This window comes from Patagioenas fasciata, chromosome Z (genome assembly GCF_037038585.1).
Source record: "Patagioenas fasciata isolate bPatFas1 chromosome Z, bPatFas1.hap1, whole genome shotgun sequence".
Classification (NCBI taxonomy): Eukaryota; Metazoa; Chordata; class Aves; order Columbiformes; family Columbidae; genus Patagioenas; species Patagioenas fasciata.
Window position 1 is genome coordinate 82,391,234 of NC_092560.1, and position 19,707 is coordinate 82,410,940.

Genomic DNA, 19,707 nt, shown 5'->3' on the forward strand with positions numbered 1-19,707 from the left:
ACATGCTGTAGCTGTTTTCTGTTGGGAGAACCCATGGCCATTAGAGGTTCAGCAATTCACTGTACGTCACTCTGCAATTATCCAGCAAACACAGGAGTTAGGAGGCCAGGGGTGTTAGAAGGACCTGGGGGTTTTGGTGACAGCGGTTGAACATGAGCCAGTGTGTGCCCAGGTGGTCCAGAGGCCACCAACATCCTGGCTGGTACCAGCACTGGTGTGGCCAGCAGGCCCAGGGCAGTGACCGTCCCTGTGCTGGGACCTGGGGAGGCCAAACCGCCAATCCTGGGGGCAGTTTTGGGCCTTTCATGCCAAGAAAGGCCTTGAGGTGCTGGAGCGAGTTGAGAGAAGGGAACGGAGCTGGGGAAGGGGCTGGAGCACAAGTGTGATGGGAGCGGCTGAGGGGCCTGGGGGGTTCAGCTGGAGAACAGGAGCTGAGGGGAGACAGGGACACAAAGAAACGGCCTCAAGTTGCGCCAGGGGAGGTTGAGGTTGGATGTGGGGCACAATTTCTTCCCCAAAGGGCTGTGGGGCATTGGAACAGGCTGCCCAGGGCAGTGCTGGAGTCGCCATCGCTGGAGGGGTCGAACAGACACACAGATGAGGTTCTCAGGGACATGGGGTAGTGCCAGTGTTGGGTTAACAGTTGGACTCAATGATCTTGAGGGTCTTTTCCAACCAAAATGATTCTATTATCTCCCCATGATTGCAGTGTTGTTCAGCTTGAACCACGGGTCGAGGCAGCACAAGATCCACATATCATTACTCAGCCTTTACTTATCACTGGGCTACGATGAATTGGGGTCAAGCTGACAGCAGCAAATAGAACCTACAGTACGGGGTGGTGGGGTGCAAGGATGGCTCATGGATCCAAATTTGTAGCTCTGTCGTTGGGAAACAGTGGTTCTGATCCCGTCTCCATTGGTTTTAATTAATAGGGTAGCTGAATCATGCAGTTGTCTGACAGCATGAGAAATCATCACCTTAAGAAGTCCTGATGCTGGTGGCACAACCATTTCTTACCTATCACTTGTCTCAGAGGGGCACTATGGAGGTTTGGTTTGTATTAAAGCGAAGCTGTGTGTAGTTATTTATGCACAGTTTTGCAAACCATTCTTTTCTGTTAGGTCCTCTCCTGTTATTTCTCTGGCTGACATCTGGCTTGCTGTGTGTTATCATCTCCTGTTTCCATATGGAATGAGCAGGAAGATCTTGGGGCTCCCTGAGCTGCTGTGGTGGCCCGGCCCCGCCTGGCAGCAGCGGGGAGATGTGAGCAGGAGCAAGCTGGGTGAAGAAGACACCATGGGCACATCTGGTCTGTGTCTCGGGATGACACTTGGTGTCTCTTGGTGCTGTTGTTCCTGGACAAAAAAAAAGAGAAAGAAGGAGTTTTCAGGAAGATGAGGTGTTCAAAAAACTACGTAAAAGGATCAGTTGTCCTACCCTGGTGCTGATCCTCGGCAAGGAAGCATCTCTGATAGCCTAATTCAAGTCCTATCCTTCACCTCTGAGTAGCCCCCTGTTTAAGAGCCAAAGGTTTTGCTGTGATGCCTGTAAATGCTCCAGGAACGTAGGAATTAATGTGCTGGACTGGGCCAAGGGCCCATCCAAGCAAGGACCAGAAGGGAGGCGCAAACCAGTGCCAGATGTTTCATAAAAAGCCTCCGCTACAGATATCTTTCACACCTCATTTCTCCCTCATTCCCATCAGTTCCCTGGCTGGTCTCATGGCAGTCCGTGCTGTGTTTCCCACAGCTGATCTCTCCCTGCATGCGGCTCACAGCACGGGCTGTTGAAGGGTCTCAGCAAAGATGCTTGGTCTTAATCCCGGCTCCCATTCGCACCCTGCAGTCAGCGAGAGACGGATTCTTAGAGCAGAGATTATTTCCTTGCCTATGAGACATTTTCAGACAGGCAAAGAAGTACTTTGAGTTGCATGGAGAGTCATCAGGCTGTGATAGCTTCGGTAAGCTCATAACACATGAAAATGTATTTTAGAAAAAAAGATTTTATTTTTCCCTTTTCTAAAATGCTGAGACTTTTTCATAGAATCACAGAATGGGTTGAGTTGAAGGGACCTGCCCAGCTCCTCCAGTGAGTCAGTCCTGCATCAACACTGAGGTCCCTATGAGCACAAGGATGGAGATACAGCTTAGACTGCATAGGCTCCCTGTGTGCTGTTGTAGCATCATCCCCACTAATGGGATTTATAGAATCATTTGTGCTGGAAGGGACCTTTCCTGTTCCCCCAGTGCCCCCCTGCCATGAGCAGGGACATCTTCACCAGCTCAGGTTGCTCAGAGCCCCGTCCAGCCTGGCCTGGGATGTCTCCAGGGATGGTTCAGCCACCACCTCTCTGCTCAACCTGGGCCAGGCTCTCACCACCCTCAGCATAAAAACATTTCTTCCTTACATCTGATCTGAATCTCTGCTCTTCTAGTTTACAACCACTGCCCTTGTCCTATCACAACAGGTCCTGTTAAAATTTTTGTTCCCTTTCGCTTTAAGACAGGCAAACCAAAGCACGCCGAAGCAGTTTTCATCAGCATACTCTTCAGTTTGTAGCCGAAAAGTCACTTTGGCCCAAACTGACGCTTTGGTTCCAATATTTTTTTTGAGCAGAAAAGCCATTAGTCTAAATCAACATTTTTCCATGTAATCAACATTAACTGACCTGTTGTCTCTTTTTTTTAACCCTTTTGGCAGAGGAGAGAAATAACCGTTCGCTCAGTTCTCACTCTGGATGGGCAACCACCATGCTGGGTGTCCCGGCTGCTGTTGTCCCCCGTGACGGCCATGCTCTTCTCTTCCAGGTGCTCCTTTTCAAAGGTCTCAGCATCCCCATGCTACCTCCTGCCGGCATTTCCACCTGGGTCCCCAGCCTCAGCTGTCCACCGACTTCACCCTGCCCCACGCGGTGCAGCCCCAGCCGGGGCTGACCCCACACATGGCCCCCACGCACCAGCACAGCGGTCCCCTGCACCAGCCCCTGGCACCGGTGCCAGCCCTGCCCTTCCAGGACGTGGCCGGACCCTCGTTCCTACCTCAGGCGCTTCACCAGCAATACCTCCTCCAGCAGCAGCTCCTCGAGGCACAGCACCGCCGGCTCATGCCCCATCCCAGGTAAGGCGCGGTGGGTCTCACTCTTCCTGGAGGATGCTGAGGAGATATTGGTAGAGGGGATTAACAATTGACTAACTAGCAATTAACTAACTGACACTTAAAGAGCTAAGGAGCTAACACTTAGAAACCTGACCCTTAACCCACATCGCTATTGCCTAGCTTTGCTTAGCTCTGTGTAACTTATTGTATGAGAAACAGGAGTTCGCTGACGCCTTGAAAAGATAATAACCCTTGGGTGCATCCTTGGGTGAACAAGATATCAGAAACTTGGGCACAGGACAGGAGATACACCAGTTTTAACCAACTCAGCAGTCTGAGTCCCAGCCAACTCATCACACTGGACCAAAGGTGACCGTGTATAGAGAAGAGGACCCAAATTCACGATCACCGCGCAGCTGCAACCAAGAGAAGCCGGTGGTGGACACTGTGGAAATGGTCTCCTGGAACTCATTGTAATAAGAACCGCCTTCTAGGAGACAGGTTATGAATAAGTATAGGCATTCCTAAAACTTTCATGAATACAGAACACTTTACTGCATTTAACCAAGCTCACAGCTACTGGAAATTTACTCATATATTGGCTGAAATTATTCCCCGTGTGTCCAGTGCTGTAAATACCTACCTTCTTCACAATCTCAAGGATTTTAAGGTCATTTCCATGCCAAAATATCAACTTCGTTTAAGCCAAGTGGGTCCTTGCCAAGCACTGGCAGTATGTGCTGGTGATGTTGGGTGTTTTTTTCACAAGTTCGTGTGTGTGCCTCCAAAATTCAGCCACCAGAAGGTGTGTCTTTCCCATAGGCATCCATACCATGCCCATCTAACATGTCTCACCTGTAGGAGAATCATGATGGTAGCACCTTGGTGTTGCAGTGAACCGTTCCTGCATGGCAGAGAGAGCAACAGGCTACATGAAGGAGCTACCTCCTTGTAGCTGCTGTTTCCAAACCACGTAACAGATGGTATCCCCTTGTCCCATCAGGTTTTGCACATGAAGAGCTTACTCCTCTGGGTCTAGTTAGGCTTTCCAGATATAAGAGTGAATGGCGCCGTTGGCCTGCAGCACATTCAATCATGGAAAGCAGCCTAAATTCAGCCTGGGCTGTTGACTGCAGAGATAATTACTGTAGCTCAGCAGAGGTGGAAATGGATGCCTGGCTTTATCCTGATTGTGTTTCTTGACAGAGGGGTTTAGATAGCATGTAGGAGAGGAGTGCTTTTTCTGGAAACATATGGAAGCTATTTGTGGGTTGTACCTATGGATCAAGAATCAGAGGATGAGTCTTTGCGATAATGCTTCATTTGGAAAGAATGCTATAGACAGAAACACTTTATTTCCATACCCTTTCTGTCTGAAAATTGTGTGATCTTCTCATCCTTGTTTTGTTTTGCATAAGCTGGATTTTAGGTGGATTTAGTGATTAGTTAATAACTGGGTAGCAAGTATGTGCGAGGCTGAGGCACTGATGATACAAGTGTTTATATCTCTTAGTCATAAGCTGAATTAAAATAAAAACACAGAGTGCAATTCCACGAAGAAGCTGCTTTGGTAAATGCTGTCAGTGTTATATTTGCAAGTGGGTTGCGGTGTGGAAAAGGTCAGGAGCCTCTTGCCCAGTCCCACATCCTATTTCTCAAAGCACAGCTGCGTTGGATGAGGGTGTCAGAAAACCCACAGGTGTGGGACATGGGGTCCTAGTAATGGGTATTTGGGTCATGCCTTCAAAAGTTAAGCCTCGGATCTGTGGCTTCATGAGAAAAAAATTTATCTAGCAATTCCCTGCTCCGTTTGCTCTAATGTTTTCCCATAGCTTTGTTTTGTGGTGGCCTCTCTTGTAAGCAGGGACTCAGCAAGGAACAAGGGGCATGAGTCTGTTTGTAGTGCAAACCCTGCTTGTGCACCCGCCTTGTGTGTCTCCAAATGCGGACACTGATCAAGCAGCACATGCTCATCCCCTGAGTAGTTGAAGTGGGCAAAATGACAAGAAGAGACTCAAATCCTTAGAAAAACCTTCCTGTATATTCCACCACTTGCCTTTCCCTGCCTGCAAAGGCAGCAGAGCTTGGGCAGGAGCTGGATCCCAGCCTGGCCTGTCCATCATCCAGAGAAATGTTGGCAAAGGCCAGGGAGAGTAAATTCTGCTTTCAGTTACTCCTCAGTAATCTTGTGATGAATGAGGTTCCGCAGAAGTTTATGGACTGCATGGGGAGACGAGACAACCTGCAGCTTCTTTATGATGATGGATAACGGCTGCAGCAGGGACATGTTTCATCTTGCATGCTGTTTATGGGGCTGGCGGTGGAGAAAAAGAAAATGGTGCAAATGGCAGGAAACTGCTAGGGAAGAAGCTGTTTGCTTTCCTCTTTTTCCCTCCGTGTTGCCACCGAATCGCATCTCCTGTGAACTGAGCGTATGCAGATGCCACAGGGGGAGAGTGGAGGTCTGCGTTGTGTCCGTGGTGACCACAAGTAAACGACATAACTCTGAACTCCTCTTCTCACCATCCCTGACACTTGCCTGGACATTCTTCTCTTGGACATATGCTCACAAGCGGAGCTCTTTGGGGTTTCTACTGGTTTACGGACATGGTGTGGGAGCAGGAGCCATATGTAGCAGTGCCTGTTGGGTTTCTAACTCCCTCGCTGGTCTCCTCCCTGCAGGCGGGCTCAAGAGCGCATGTCCGTTCAGCCTCACCGTCTACACCCCAGCTTTGACTTCAGCCACCAACTACAAACTCCACAACCCATGGCACCCCAGCCCAGGTATTTAGCCGAAGGCACGGACTGGTAAGTCTTCCTCACTTCCCTTGAACAGGGTGTTTAAAAAGTCCTGGGGAGGCTGCGAGGGTTGATGAATGTCACCGTGGATCAACGCTTTTGTGACAGCTAAAGGTTCAGCTCAACAGATAGAATGTGGGGAGTGTGCAATGGTCAAACTTGTCTCTGGGAGGGCCACGAGTGCATGTTAAAGCCTTTATGCAGATATATGATAACTCTGAGTAATCAATATTACCCATAACTCTCCATCCATGGATGCAGAGTGCAGTCAATCATTAGTCTTCCTCCACAGCCAGGGTTTTTGTTCCCTGTAGACCAACATCTCTACCTGAACTAGGTCTTCTGCTGTCTACCACGCTGTCAAAAACCCAGTGACCATAGCTTTTTCCTTGGTCTAAATCAGGGAGCACAGTGACGCCCTGCCCCACAGAGCGGTATTAATAAATTAATACATGTTAATCGTTCTCCCACTGTAGTGTTTGATACCCTGGAAAAACAGAGCAAAGAATGGATAATTTCATTTTCAGAGCAGGTTTTGAGGTCTTGCACAATTCATAAGGTACTCTGCCCTACTTGGAAGAATAAAAAACTAAAAACATGCTTCTGAGTAGCTGTTTGTTAGCTAAGCAAAGTCCATTCTGTGCACTGAAAGGAAAAAATAGCATGTGAACATGTAATTAGAGACAATCGCAATGTATATGCACAAGGGGACTGAAATAAAATGTCACAGGAAATCTTAATTATGGCATTCCCTAACATCTGAGCACTTCGCTTTGCAAATGGAAAGTCCTTTTAATGCAGGGTTTTCTTTCCCTCCCCCGGGGTAATAATACACAACCTAAAATGTGGCCAGATCCTTCTGCCGTTTTCTTATCAGGTGTTCCCATTACTGGCACCACTTGAGCCAAATTTGGCCAGGATGGCATTGTTCATATCGGTTTGCAAAGTGGTTCACTTACCATCTGGGTAGAGCCATTCTTTCTGCCTCTCTTTAGGCACAGAGTGCTTAATTATAATCATTAGAAGGATCTGATAAAGCATCGCTTTTTATTCCACTCCTCCTCCCTCCTTTTCCCTCTATGTTGCTCCGTAGCCTTACAAAACCTAAGGAGTGGGGATGACAGAAATCATATACTGTGTGTATATATTTGGGTGACTCACTTCCCCTTGGGGCACATGTACAGTTTTGCCCAGTGACAGATATGAAATCTTTCCTCTAATGTGTTCCCACCACACAAGCAGCAGCGGCTCTCGCTCGGAGTCGGGAGGTGGTAGGCACCACTGTGGGAAACTGGGGTGGAAGGAGGATCTGGACGTGACCAGCCGTCTCAGACAGCCCAGCCTTGGTTAAAACCTTCTGGTGAAGAAGAAAGAAACTCTCATTTGCTTCCTTAAGTAATCTTCTGCACCTGCATTTAGTGACAATTACCCAGCTTATCACCTGGCTCCTTATCTCTCAGTTTTTGGTTGTTAATAGCCCGTGTCCTATAAGCATCGTAGCTTGTGGATCTCACATCTGATCATCAAGATGCTGTACAGCTGTCCATGAAGCACAGGCTAGAAGTTGAGGGTTAGTTTTGTTTTTCTTTGTCTAACGTGCTCTACTCATTCACCCACAAACACTGTTCCAGGCAGTTTTCTGCCCTGAGCCCTCCTGTACACTCACAGCAGCATCACTTCAGGAGCCTCAGCATCTGATTTTAAGGATTTAGATGCACCAGTGCACAAGCAGCTCAGCAGTGCAATTACTTGTGCAAATTAACAATGATTGTTCATCTTTGAGAGTACTCTTCAAAGCACTCTGTGGATTATCACATCTGTTTTGTAGACAGGGAATATGGGAAAGCAGAGATGAAGTGGTCAGGGCCATCATCACAGGGCTGGGAATGGCCCCAAAGCCTCTTGATTTCCAGTTGAATCTTCCATCCACCTGGGAACAGTCTTCAACTGGATAAATCTCCAACATTGTGGCACAGGAACGGGAAACAATCAGTCCTGTGGATTCTTATCCTGGTTGTATTCCAGCCAGTTGCTTGCTGTGTTTTATCCTCTGCCAGTTTTGTCTGTCTGGGACGTGGCTAGCACAGGTCCAACAAAGATAGTCCCTCTCTTTGCTTCAGCTTGCCGTGGAGAGACTTAGTGGGGAGAACTGCAGTATTTGAACTGCTGTCTGGTACACAGGCCGTTCTGGGTAAAGATTTCTGCATTTACTGTCCCCTCACATCCGCTAGCTGCTGTTGGGTGAAAGCAGTTTCACAGATGCTGGAGGACACGTCTGGGTTGCTCCTAACAAGCCGTGACTCTCGCTGTCCTCTGTGCAGGGGAAGAGAAGTTCAAGGATGAAACGGGAAGCCACCCCTGTGCTCTAATTAGCTTAGCTTTGGAAAATGTGCAGACAATGGTGATTAGACAGCCGGCTTTTGTGATTATGACAAAGTGAACGACGTTCTAAGCACTTGTTTGCAGAAAGGCTCTTTGGCTGGAGATAGGAGAGATCAGCTAACTGGGTTATAGGAGATGCTGTGTTAGGTCTCCTCCCATTCCCTCCACGTGGCATGAGGTTGGGGTTTGCAGTTTATTTCTGCACCCTTGGACTGGACAGAGCTGTGGTGTTTGCTGGGATCTTGCTCCTGTCAAGTCCTGAGATTGAGCTGGGTTGTTTTTCTGGAGGCATGAAGTGTCCAAACTCACTAAGCTGAGCCTCAGTCTGGGTGAAGATCCTGCTTTGCTTGCCCAGGCCAGCCTACCTGTAGGGAAGCGAGACCATTGGGGATGTCCTCCTTCACTGGCATTAGCCTGCTGGTCAAGCACCACCATTTCCTACAGCAGTCTTATGCAGAAATCCATTCAAACCTTTATATTTTCTGCACAAAAAACAGTTCTGGAGTTCCTTGAGGCTGGGCTTGGGTGAGGTGCAGTCTCCCTAGGTCCTGCTCTGACCTGACCTGAGACACCTCCAAGGAGAGCACAGGTACATCAAAACCCCCTGGACGGTGCGTAGCTGCCTCCAAAAAACTATCCAGAACGGCTCTTTGGTGTGTGCCCGAGGCTTTTGGCTGTATTCCTGTGAAATATTCAAGGCAAAATGTAATCGTGTGCAGCTAAGGCAGCACAGGGAGGACCTGATCTGCCTGGGTTGAGTTACTGAGCCTGGGGATCGATTGGAGCCACCAAAATGCTCTTGCTCTGAAATTAGTGCTGTGCAGATCCTGATCCCAGGTAACACAAGTGCTAACTGGCACAAAAACAACCCTCAATCCTCTCCAGCTGAGAGAGAAGGGGTGTTCATCCTGGAGAAGAGAAGCTCCGGGGAGACCTTATTGTGTCTTTCTGTGCTTAAAATGGGCCTGTGAGAAAGATGGGGACAGACTTTTGAGCAGGGCCTGTTGTGATAGGACAAGGGGTGATGGTTTTAAACTAAAGGAGGGAGATTCAGGCTGGACATGAGGAAGGAATTGTTGTCCCTGAGGGTGGTGAGAGCCTGGCCCAGGTTGGGCAGAGAGGTGGTGGATGAACCATCCCTGGAGACATCCCAGGCCAGGCTGGACGGGGTCTGAGCAACCTGAGCTGGTGAAGATGTCCCTGTCATGGCAGGGGGGGCACTGGGGGAGCTGGGAAGGTCCCTTCCAGCACAAATGATTCTATAAATCCCATTAGTGGGGATGATGCTGCAGCAGCACACAGGGAGCCTGTGCAGTCTAAGCTGCATCTCCATCCTCGTGCTCACAGGGACCTCAGTGTTGATGCAGGACTGACTCACGCCCAGTTCCAGGTCCGGCCGGTCCCTCAGCCCTATCAGCATTACTTAGCTACACCTCGGATGCACCATTTCCCCAGAAGCACATCCTCGACACAGATGGTAAGTGAAAGCACTTTTACTGAGAAATGTTTTATGCATTGTCTGCCAGAAGGCAGTCAAAATAAAGGCTGCTATCATTCTATCACCTGTCTTCTGTGAATCCCACTTACCTCTGGCCGTGGGAGGAGGTGTCTGAAAAGATAATATTGCATCATTGCACTCTGGATTAGAGAAAGGAAAGAAAAGCTCAGCTGCTATGGAAGGATTCAGTCCATCAAGTGCAGCATCATGCTCACAAGCTGATCTGCAAAATTTGGACAGGATGTGAGAGACTCAGCAATTATTACTAATAATATTATTAATACCGGAACGAATTATGGTCTCCCAATGCTCCCTGCCTTGGCAGTAGATTACTCCCTTCCCTAGGCTCAGCCACAGGATCATCACTCCTTGCTTCATTGCTCTGTATGTCGATAAAGGTTTTGCATGACCTGTTTGATGAGAAGATGGGGTAATTTGCTGGCCCTTCCCCTAGCAGGGTGCTGCGTTTGGAGCTGAGCCACGCTGAGCACTGCTAATCCTTAAACCATCCTCAGAAACCCCACGAGAGTGTTTTTTCCTTATGCCCACAGTCAGACCCTAACACCTGCATTCTACAGCAAGGCTTAAAAAAATCAAAGCTTGGATGCAGAGAAATCCAGCCATTTGAAAGTAAATAAAACAAAATCTCTAAGCCAATCTGTATCAAGAGTTTGGAACTGCAATGTTACGGATGCAACAGGAATTATTGTAACAGATAGTTTACTCAAAATAAATGAATGTTCTTAGTTATCATTTATAGGAGATCTATTTAATAAAACCTCATTTTTTAGTTAATAAAAGGCTTCTGTTGGGGAAGGTGTTGATCTGCTCTTTCATTTTGAAATCTTAAAGCACTAAATTTAAATCTGGGTACAGAAGGGATTTCTATGTGCAAGCACGCATGGCTTTATTTTTCTCCCTCACTTCTCACAGGTTGTTCACGAAATCAGAAGTTACCCTTATCCTCAGCTTCAGCTACTGGCTCTTCAGGGACTGAACTCAAGCAGACACACATCTGCTGTGCGGGAGAGCTATGAAGTATGTGTCTTGAGGATTTTTATTAAATTTTTAAGTGCTAGGAATCTGTGCAAGCTCTGACATAAGCTTGTAAGGCTTGTGGCATGGCATTTGCACTGAGTCTTGCAGCGATTTCAGTAATAACTGTGAGGCGAAGGGATTGAGTGGGTTTGGTAAAAGATGGTTTATTCCAGGGTGCCTGGGTCTGGGTTGGGTTCATTCTGGCTCAGTCCGTGTCTGTGGACAAAGTGTTCCAGTTCTGCAGCGTTTGATTTCCCAGTCTGCCAAACAGAGCTCAAATTCTACCTTTATTTCAAAAATATTTGATATCCAGCTCTTTGCCTTGATCCCTTAGTTACTAGCTCAAGACCCAGGGCTCAGATTCATCATTAAAGCATAGCTCATTGGGGTTTGATGGACATTTCCATCAAAGGAAAGGCAGGAGGAAGCCTTGGTCTCCAGAATTTGGGGTGGGGTGGTGGGAACTCATGCCCTAGGAGCGATGTTGATGGTGCTTTTCTGATGTTCCCGCACTGCAGGAGCTGCTGCAGCTGGAGGACAGGCTGGGCAATGTGAGCCGAGGAGCCGTCCAGAACACCATCGAGAGGTTCACCTTCCCCCACAAGTACAAGAAGGTGAGTGCCCCGAAACCATGACAAGGCTTACAGCCCTTTTCTGTTGGCCCAGGGTTGCGGGCACGGAGCAGAACAGAAGGAATAACTTTGGTGGGTCTCAGTCCTCAGGGCTGGCAAACCAGCATCATCAATCACAATATTCCCTGAAAGAAGAGAGAAGGAATGTAAATCCGGCATTGGTGCTTTACTACCCCGTGGGGCTCTCGGGTTGAAGTGGCGGTGTAGCTCAGCTGGCTGTTTCTCACTTCTAGGCTAGGAAGCTGCGGGCCAAATTTTCAAAAGGGTCTCAACCTTCTCCCACCCAGGGGGTGCGATTTCCCCCCTGCCCGCACCTGGTAAGGATGTGCACACACCAGGGGGGCTTTGTGCATGCAAACCCACCCCGTTCTGCATGCCAGCGGCGCAGCCCGTGCGCCCCACCATAAGGGTCCTGGCTCCGTGGCGTGGGTGACGTTGTCCTCCCCTCGCTTTGCAAGTAGTAGAGAAAATGGGGAAAAAAAATGCTAGTTTGCGTAGTAATTTCACATGTTGGTCATTTCTGACTGGGTATTAATAAGTGAGGGATGTTGTATTGCCCAGGTTGGAAGTGAGGCAACTCCTGCTGCGCTTATCTCTGACCGCATCTCCAGTGGATCCAGAAAAATGATGTTAACAGGAATGGATGTGTGAAGGGAAGAGAAAATGGGAGAGCTGACAGGCTAAGCACTGCCCCACAGTGCAATGTGGGGCTGGGCTGGTGACCAAGCTGGCATGGGGCACAGTGTTTGCCCTTCCTGGCAGTGGTGGCCCCACATGCTTTGGGGTGTCCATGAGAAGCCTCCAGCAAAGCAGACCATGAAGGCCATCCCCACTTCAAGGAGGATGACGGAGGTGGTGAGGAGCTGTGTTAGGGCAGCAGAGGACAGGCTGCTTCTTGAGGCACTGCCACCAGCCAGAGGAGACGTGCTGACCAGCAGCATGGGGGTGGCATTCTCTCCTCAGTGGCTTTTTTGGCTGGGCTGACTTCCTCAAGCTGAAGGATCTGGCTGATAGATGAAGCTCTTATTTGCCTTTGTGCAACTACTCAGGTTGGGGAGAGCATCAGAAAGTCAAGTCCTAACCAAATTGTGTCTTTAACCTGGCTACAGAGAAGACCACAGGAGGGCAAAGCTGAGCAAGAGGATGGAGAGGAGTCAGACACCGACGAGAAATGCACAATCTGTCTGTCCATGCTCGAAGATGGAGAAGACGTCAGGTACGATCCTTCCATCTGCTCCTTTGCCTCTTTATACCACCTGAATTGTGTTTATTTGGATTAATGCAGCCCTGTGCTGGTGGGGTCAACCCTGCCCTTGTCCTGACAAACTCACTTGGGTTGTCATAGGGCTTGAGAAACCAAATGCATTTAGATGGATGTTGGTATGGGCTGTAGGAAGGAAACACTCTGCAGCAGCAGGAGTGCTGAGCTTTTATAGCACCTCCTGGTTTGGATCACCTGCTTCTAAGCAGGGCCATTGGGTGGCAATGGGCCAGGTGGCAGAGTGGGTTGGGTCTCAGGTCTCAGACAACCACCTGGAGCTTGGTGACACCCATGTCTGAGCTTGACAGATGACCGGAGTACTACAAAAGGGAGTGTGGGTGTGAAGTCCAGGGGAGTTTGGCTTGTGGCTGGGATGGAGATGGTTTATTGTAGAATAAATGAGTTTGCTCAGCCCTCCTGGTCACAGAGAGCCATCCTGAGCCAATAATAAAACCCTAGTTATCTGTCCCCAGGCTCTTGGCTGAGTCAAATCTCTGCTTGTGGCAGAGGATGGGGACAGGTGACTGCGAGAGGCTGAAGCAGCTGCTCTACCTGGTCCTGCTCCTCACACTTTAATTGCCTTAAGCCATCAAGAACTACTGATCCTCTTACTCTGTGTCCTCGTGGTTTGAGGTCCCTCCAGCTCATGAGGGTCAGCAACGAGATGACAAAGGTGATGTAGGTGAAAAACAACCACATTCCCCAGGGTGCAACAGACACCCATGTAGGAGCAGTGGGGACTCACCTGGCTGACACAACGATGAAGAAGCCAGAGGCTTTGGAGCATAACCCAATACTCCTGAAAGGTTAAAAACCAGTAACCAGGAAAACTAATAATTGGAAAAACTCATCTCAAGGGGGTGTGGGGTTTTCTAAAAGGCTTTTAGCCAAGAAGGACACCAACTCTGACCTGCAACCAGTGGGGGAGGCTGCAGGACCCGGGCAGCACTGGTGTCACTGCATTGGTGCTTCCCCACATTTGAAGCAGCCCTGACTGCTGCTTTCTGGCCCTTCTTGTTCCCCTGGGCCTCCTCCATCCCAACAACACGGTGTTTCTCTCCCCGCAGGCGATTGCCCTGTATGCATCTCTTCCACCAAGTGTGCGTGGACCAGTGGCTGGCCACCAGCAAGAAGTGCCCGATCTGCAGGGTGGACATTGAAACACAGCTTGGCTCGGACAGCTGAAAGGACTGGCTGGACACACCATTTTCCTTACACCAGGTCGTATGGCCATAAACCCTTGCAGCAAAATTTTTGCCTTCTGAGCCATTTGATTGAGAGGAAAAGTCTGCAGGCATGTTAGCGAGGAGGAGGAGGAGGAGGAGGTGGTGGTACCATATCTAGCGGTAGGAGACATTGCACATACGCAGGAGACAGGCCCGTTGGAAGGGAGCTGGTATTCCCGGGGCTCAGAGACCCCGTGCTGCAGAAGATTTTAGTGTTGAACATGAAGGGAACTAGTTGTGGTAGTGTGGCCTGTCAATCCTGCATCTCATGGGGATTGTATATATATACCTCTTGAATACGTAGAAACATGTTAGGGGTCCTTTAGCTATTTCTATGGATGGCAGCTGGAGCATGTTAGCTTAAGAAATGTTGTGTTTGATGCCCTACTCATCTTGTGGTGGACATGTTGCTGTTACCTAATTTGCACCAAATATTTTTTCATAGATTCCTTATTTTGGTGCCTGATCAATACATTGCAGATGGGGAATAAAGAGGTCAAGCTTTCCCGCCTTTTGAGGGGGAAAGGGGCGAAAAAGCAAAATCCTGTTTACAGTCAGAAGGGTTGCGCTCTTTGCCTCAGCCGCGTGTGCTTCCTTTCCTTGTGTTTACAGTGTGTTGCAAATCTAGAGAAGCTCAAAAAATAATAAAAATTGGGAATGAAATGAATGAAGCAATAGGGACAAGCTTCGTTCCTGCTTATCTGCTGGTGCTGGATGCTTTCTATAGGGGCACAATGTCGGTGTAGACGCTGTTTCTTTGCTTTCCGTATCTCAATGGAGTGGCTTGGCACATCGCAATCCAAGGAAGGGCTGTCTTTGTGATTGCCGTTGTCTGTGACGTTTTCTCCTGTGATCTGTGAGGCTGGTTGGCTTCAGAATCTACTGGCAGCACTGGTCCAAGACCATGGTTACCGGAACCAGTGCCTGTAGCTGTGGTTTGGGGTATAATAACACCGGAGAGGTGCTGAGAGATGCACGCTGCCAACTCCTCTCCTGTGCAAAAACATCTCTGATAACATGATGGGAGAAAACTCAGTGCTCACAAGGCACTGCTGAGGCTGTGAGCATTTTAAAACAGGGTGGGATAAGGCAGGTTGGAAGGGGGGTTTGTTGTTTTTTGGAAGGGCTGGGTTGTAGCCCTGACGCAAAGCGCGTTCACATTGCACCTGCGTGCGTCTGTTTAATGCGATTTGCATTAATGCTCAAAAGACAATTAGGAGCTGGGTCCCAAAGAAGTGAGCTGTTGCGATCTAAGCTTCCCCTGAAATAAAGATCTCGGCACACCAACCGTAGTGACCAAGCTGAAAACCCTCTGGACAACCGGCATTCACAACTAAAAGTTGGGTTTTTTTTTAAATACTTTTCGTTTGTGTTTTTTTTTTTTTTTTTTTTTGCATAGTAGGGGAGCAAAATAAAGATGTGGAGGAGCAGGGGGAATTAGTGAGGGACATTATATATTGAAAGAGCTGATGTGGTGGCGATGGTGTCCAGCTCCCCTGGGCAGCTGTTTTGCTGGAACCAAGCGATGCTCTCCAAGCAGAAACAACCATGTGTTACTATCTGAGAGATTGTGGGATTCCCCTGAGCTGGAATGGGAAAACATCGACCTCAAAGGCATCCCAGAGAATTTTTTTTCCCAACGGGAAAGGGGAAGGAAAGAGGGGAGCCCTGTGGGGCACAAGGATGTAGGAGTCTTTCTCCTGCTGTGCCCATGTAGGTAGGAGGGGTTGGAGGGGGACATATGGTGGGAAGATATGAGGAAGGAATGCTTTACACTGAGGGTGGTGAGAGCCTGGCCCAGGTTGGGCAGAGAGGTGGTGGCTGAACCATCCCTGGAGACATCCCAGGCCAGGCTGGACGGGGCTCTGAGCAACCTGAGCTGGGGAAGATGTCCCTGCTCATGGCAGGAGTGGGAACTGGATGAACCCTGAAGGTCCCTTCAACCCAAACCATCCTGTGATTCTACGATTCTGTGATTAATTCAATGCTATATTTGCCACCCAGCACAAGCAATGGTTTCTTGGGGGATGCAGCGGTCCCAACCAGGACCAGAGGGCCGCAGACTCCTTGGATTGAGGTGTGGTCCATTGATACCTATGGGACTTGCTCCAGCAGCAGCAGATTGAAGCAGCATTTTAAATTAATACTAATATTACCGATAACATGGGCAAGCAAAGCAGAGCTTTGCTGGTAAAATACACTGTAAGCTGGTCTGGTCTGTCCAGGCGTAAGCTGGGGGTGAAGCAGGGGGAGGAATGGGGTGGTTGGGACCCTGGCCAGGCGGCGAGGGAAGGAGAAGCGCTTCCGAACTGCGTGTTTTCTTAAAGCCTATACAAAAGTATTACTATTTGCCTAATGAACAAGCACAGTTTAAAAAAAAAAAAAAAGAAAAAAGAAAAAAAAATAGAAAAAAAATATAAACCTTTGGTGAAGTAAAGCACCAAACTCCCGTGGTCTCGTGTGAGTGACTGATCCCCAGGTGCGTGCGAATCTACAACGTCTGGAGTTGCATCGGTGTGTCAGGTTCCTTTGCATTTGAATAATTTGTGCGAGCAGGTTGCGATAATAGGGTGAGCTTAAAAACAAACCGAAACAAACAACAACAACAACAACAACAACGATCTCTAGGAACAAAACATTGATAGTTTACAGGGTTTTGTGAGTTTAAATGCCTTATATTTAACAATCATAATTTATGACTAACTTGTAGATATTGTGGGTTCTTATTTAATTATTTTTATAGTTGTTTTTTTGCATTTTTAATTATAATTTATTTATTTAGAAATTAATACTAATTTTTTTTATTACTCCTATTACCTCATTTTTGCATTGTTTCTGGGAATGGAATGCTTTGCATGCATCGGTACTTTAAAAAAAAATTGGGGGTAATGCTTATCTTGTCAAAAAAAAAAAAGAAAAAAATCAGGGTGTGTGATTACAAACTGTATTACTGTGGTGCTGTTACCTTGGATACATTCCATAAAAATGCAAACCTTTGATTCTGTATGCTGTGACATAGTGGAAAACTGCAATATAGTGACTGTGTTTAGCACATATATATGAATATTATTTGCACTCATAATCAAACTCTGGTGATCCTTTCACTTTTGCCCTCGCGCATTGAAGGCGGTTGACGGCGGTCTGCAAAACCAAAACGATTCGGTCAGTTCCTGTGGCCGCCCTGTCCCCGGCGCTGATGGTGATGCTACTGCTCTTGCTGCACGTGTTACCCCGCCATAACACCCAGTGGGCCCCCCGCTACAAGGCTGTGCTTGGGGCCATGCATGCGTTTAGTGCAAGACTTTGAAAACTGCTTCAAAACCCGAGGGAGGAAGCCCAGACGTGGTGTCTGTGTTCGGTTTTTGGTGTCTGTCGGTGCTGGGTCCGGTTCTTCATCCTCTGTGCCTGCACCCAGCTGGGTGCTGCAGGGAGGATGAGGGAAACAGTTGATGGAGCTTGAGCTTGGAGGCGACAAAACCAAGAGAGTCACTGAAGTTTATAAGGGTTGATCCCTGCTCTAGCTGAGAGGGGATGGAGGTGGAAGTGATTTGGGATCTGTCTGTAATGCCTGGCGTTTGCTAAAACCCAGCTGTAAAACACACATGGAGCAGAATCCCTCTTCCTGAAAACCTTCTAGCTGGTTTCATCACCGTTTGTTGAGGAGGAAATCTCGACTTGAAGTTTTTTAATTCACTTAGAGCTGGGACCTACACCAGAGCCCTCCTGTCCCCAGGAAGGGGACCAGCCCTGAGCTGACATCCCACTCCCGCAGTGGTGGCCAAGCATCCCCATCTGCATCCTCATCCGCATCCTCATCCGCATTCGCATCTGCATCCCCATCCTCATCCCCATCCCCGTCCCCATCCCCGTCCCCATCCCCATCTACATCCCCATCCCCGTCCCCATCCCCATCTACATCCCCATCCCCATCTACATCCCCATCCCCATCCACATCCACATCCCTATCCACATCCCCATCCCCAGTAAGGAGAACTCCTTCACAAGTTGAGTATTCTTACCTTTGCCCCCATTATTTCACTTGATCAGCTTTCTCTGCACAAATGTAGAAATCGGTTCTCAGATGTATACAGCAATCATCCAGCAAAACAGGTTTCAGAGTAAGCCGTCAACAGAGCTAACGGATAATAGATGCGTCCTTTCAAATTAAAAAAGTGGTCTGGTTGTCCCCATCTGCATCCCTGTCCCTATCCCATCTTCATTCCCACCCCATCCCATCCCATCCCATCCCATCCCATCCCACCCCATCCCATCCTCATCCCCATCCCATCGCCATCCCCAACCCCATCCCCAACAGTGCTGCTCTCACAACGTGCTGCCCTTTTTCAAAAGCCTCCTGAATATCAAGTGCTTGAGCTTCACAAGAGGACTAGAGCGCCTTTGATAATATTTTAAGCTTTAAGCCATAACTGCTCTTGGCCATCATGGATGCTGGCCTGTGTATGGACAGAAGTGGGGTTTGATGCATGCACACAGCCAGTAGCCATCCCCCCAAAAAGGCTCTGAATGCAACTCTCTTTTGGGTTAGAAAGGCACAAAATGACTGTTCCTTAACATTTTTTTCCTCCGCCTCTTCAGGGTGCTGCTCTGCTTTGTTGACTTTGCCTTACCCTAGGTTTAAAACCTGCCTGTGCTTTTTCCTTGCTGCTCTGTAACACTCCTCCCTTGTAGCCCGGAGCTGCGGTTTTGGGCCATGTGGGGACAGGGGGTTGGTTGCTCCCCACCCCAAAGACATTTCAAAAGGAATAAGTAAAACAAGGAGCGAGCAAACAAATCCTCTCCTTTAATGACTCAGGCTGGTGAAAGGATCACCCACATTTTTGTACTCCTACTGCTGTTCTGTTGTGCTGTGCAACATTTTGCTACATAGACTATTTTATAGAAGAAAGCTAGAAAAATATTTATTATTAATATTAAAGCAATAGTGCATTGAAGAAATGAAAATACATTAGAAATTGTGTAAATGCTTAGATTCACTTTCGGTGGATTTTTTGTACTTTATTTATAACTAATAAAACAAACTGCATTGCTAACTACAAACCTGTGCCACTCAGAATTCAGCCAGCAGGGCAATCGCTTGATCTTTATTTATTCCTTGTTTAATTCTCTTTTTCTTTGGGTTGGAGTCAATTCTTCTTCCACTGCTTAAGGCTTTGATGTGAAAAAGAGATGGTGATGGGGTATAAAATACTCTGCCCGGCGGGTTTGCAGAGGTAAAGTGTATTTTCAACCCCTGGAGAATCCGATGGTCCATACATCCAACTTCGCATCCTGCCCAGCTCATCTCACAGGACTCCTTGCACTGTTTTTTTGTTTGTTTGTTTATTTGTTTGGTTTATTTCACAGTGAATGGCGCCAGTCTCTCCTCCTACCTGCTCTCAATTCAGCTGTTCCTCTTCATGCACTTCATGTAGAAAGGCTGAGACCAGTCTCCAGCTTCCACTGTGTGATTAAACTAAATAAGCCTTGGAGACAGGCGGCTGCTGATCTTAGAGATTTGGATGCTGTAGCCAAGGGTAATTGTCAGATCCTACAGTGTCCAGCAACAGCTGCATAAGGGATGCAGCACATCCAGGCAATACGAAGCTTTTACAAACTCAGAAAACACGTTAAAAATGACCCGCTGGGGAAAATCTCAGTTGCTCGCTGAGATCTTCCTGATGTGCTTCGAAAGGGCAACGTCACTGAGATTGCTGCTTGAGATGGCAATCGGTTTTGCTTCAAAGCTGCTGGAGAAAAGACACCCCCATGATC

The 19,707-nt window shown here is 48.2% G+C and overlaps 1 protein-coding gene across 1 annotated transcript in view; it reads left to right on the plus strand.

The window, feature by feature from the left end:
* ARK2C (arkadia (RNF111) C-terminal like ring finger ubiquitin ligase 2C) overlaps positions 1-18,993 on the plus strand; it is a 52,899-nt gene extending 33,906 nt beyond the window's left edge. The window contains exons 2-8 of the mRNA XM_065860887.2: positions 2,811-3,120; positions 5,782-5,907; positions 9,628-9,757; positions 10,712-10,816; positions 11,335-11,430; positions 12,558-12,664; positions 13,777-18,993. Of these exons, the coding sequence (XP_065716959.1) occupies positions 2,811-3,120; positions 5,782-5,907; positions 9,628-9,757; positions 10,712-10,816; positions 11,335-11,430; positions 12,558-12,664; positions 13,777-13,894 (992 nt within the window). The 3' untranslated portion in view covers positions 13,895-18,993. The remainder of the gene's footprint in view (positions 1-2,810; positions 3,121-5,781; positions 5,908-9,627; positions 9,758-10,711; positions 10,817-11,334; positions 11,431-12,557; positions 12,665-13,776) is intronic.
* Positions 18,994-19,707: the final 714 nt, after the last annotated feature.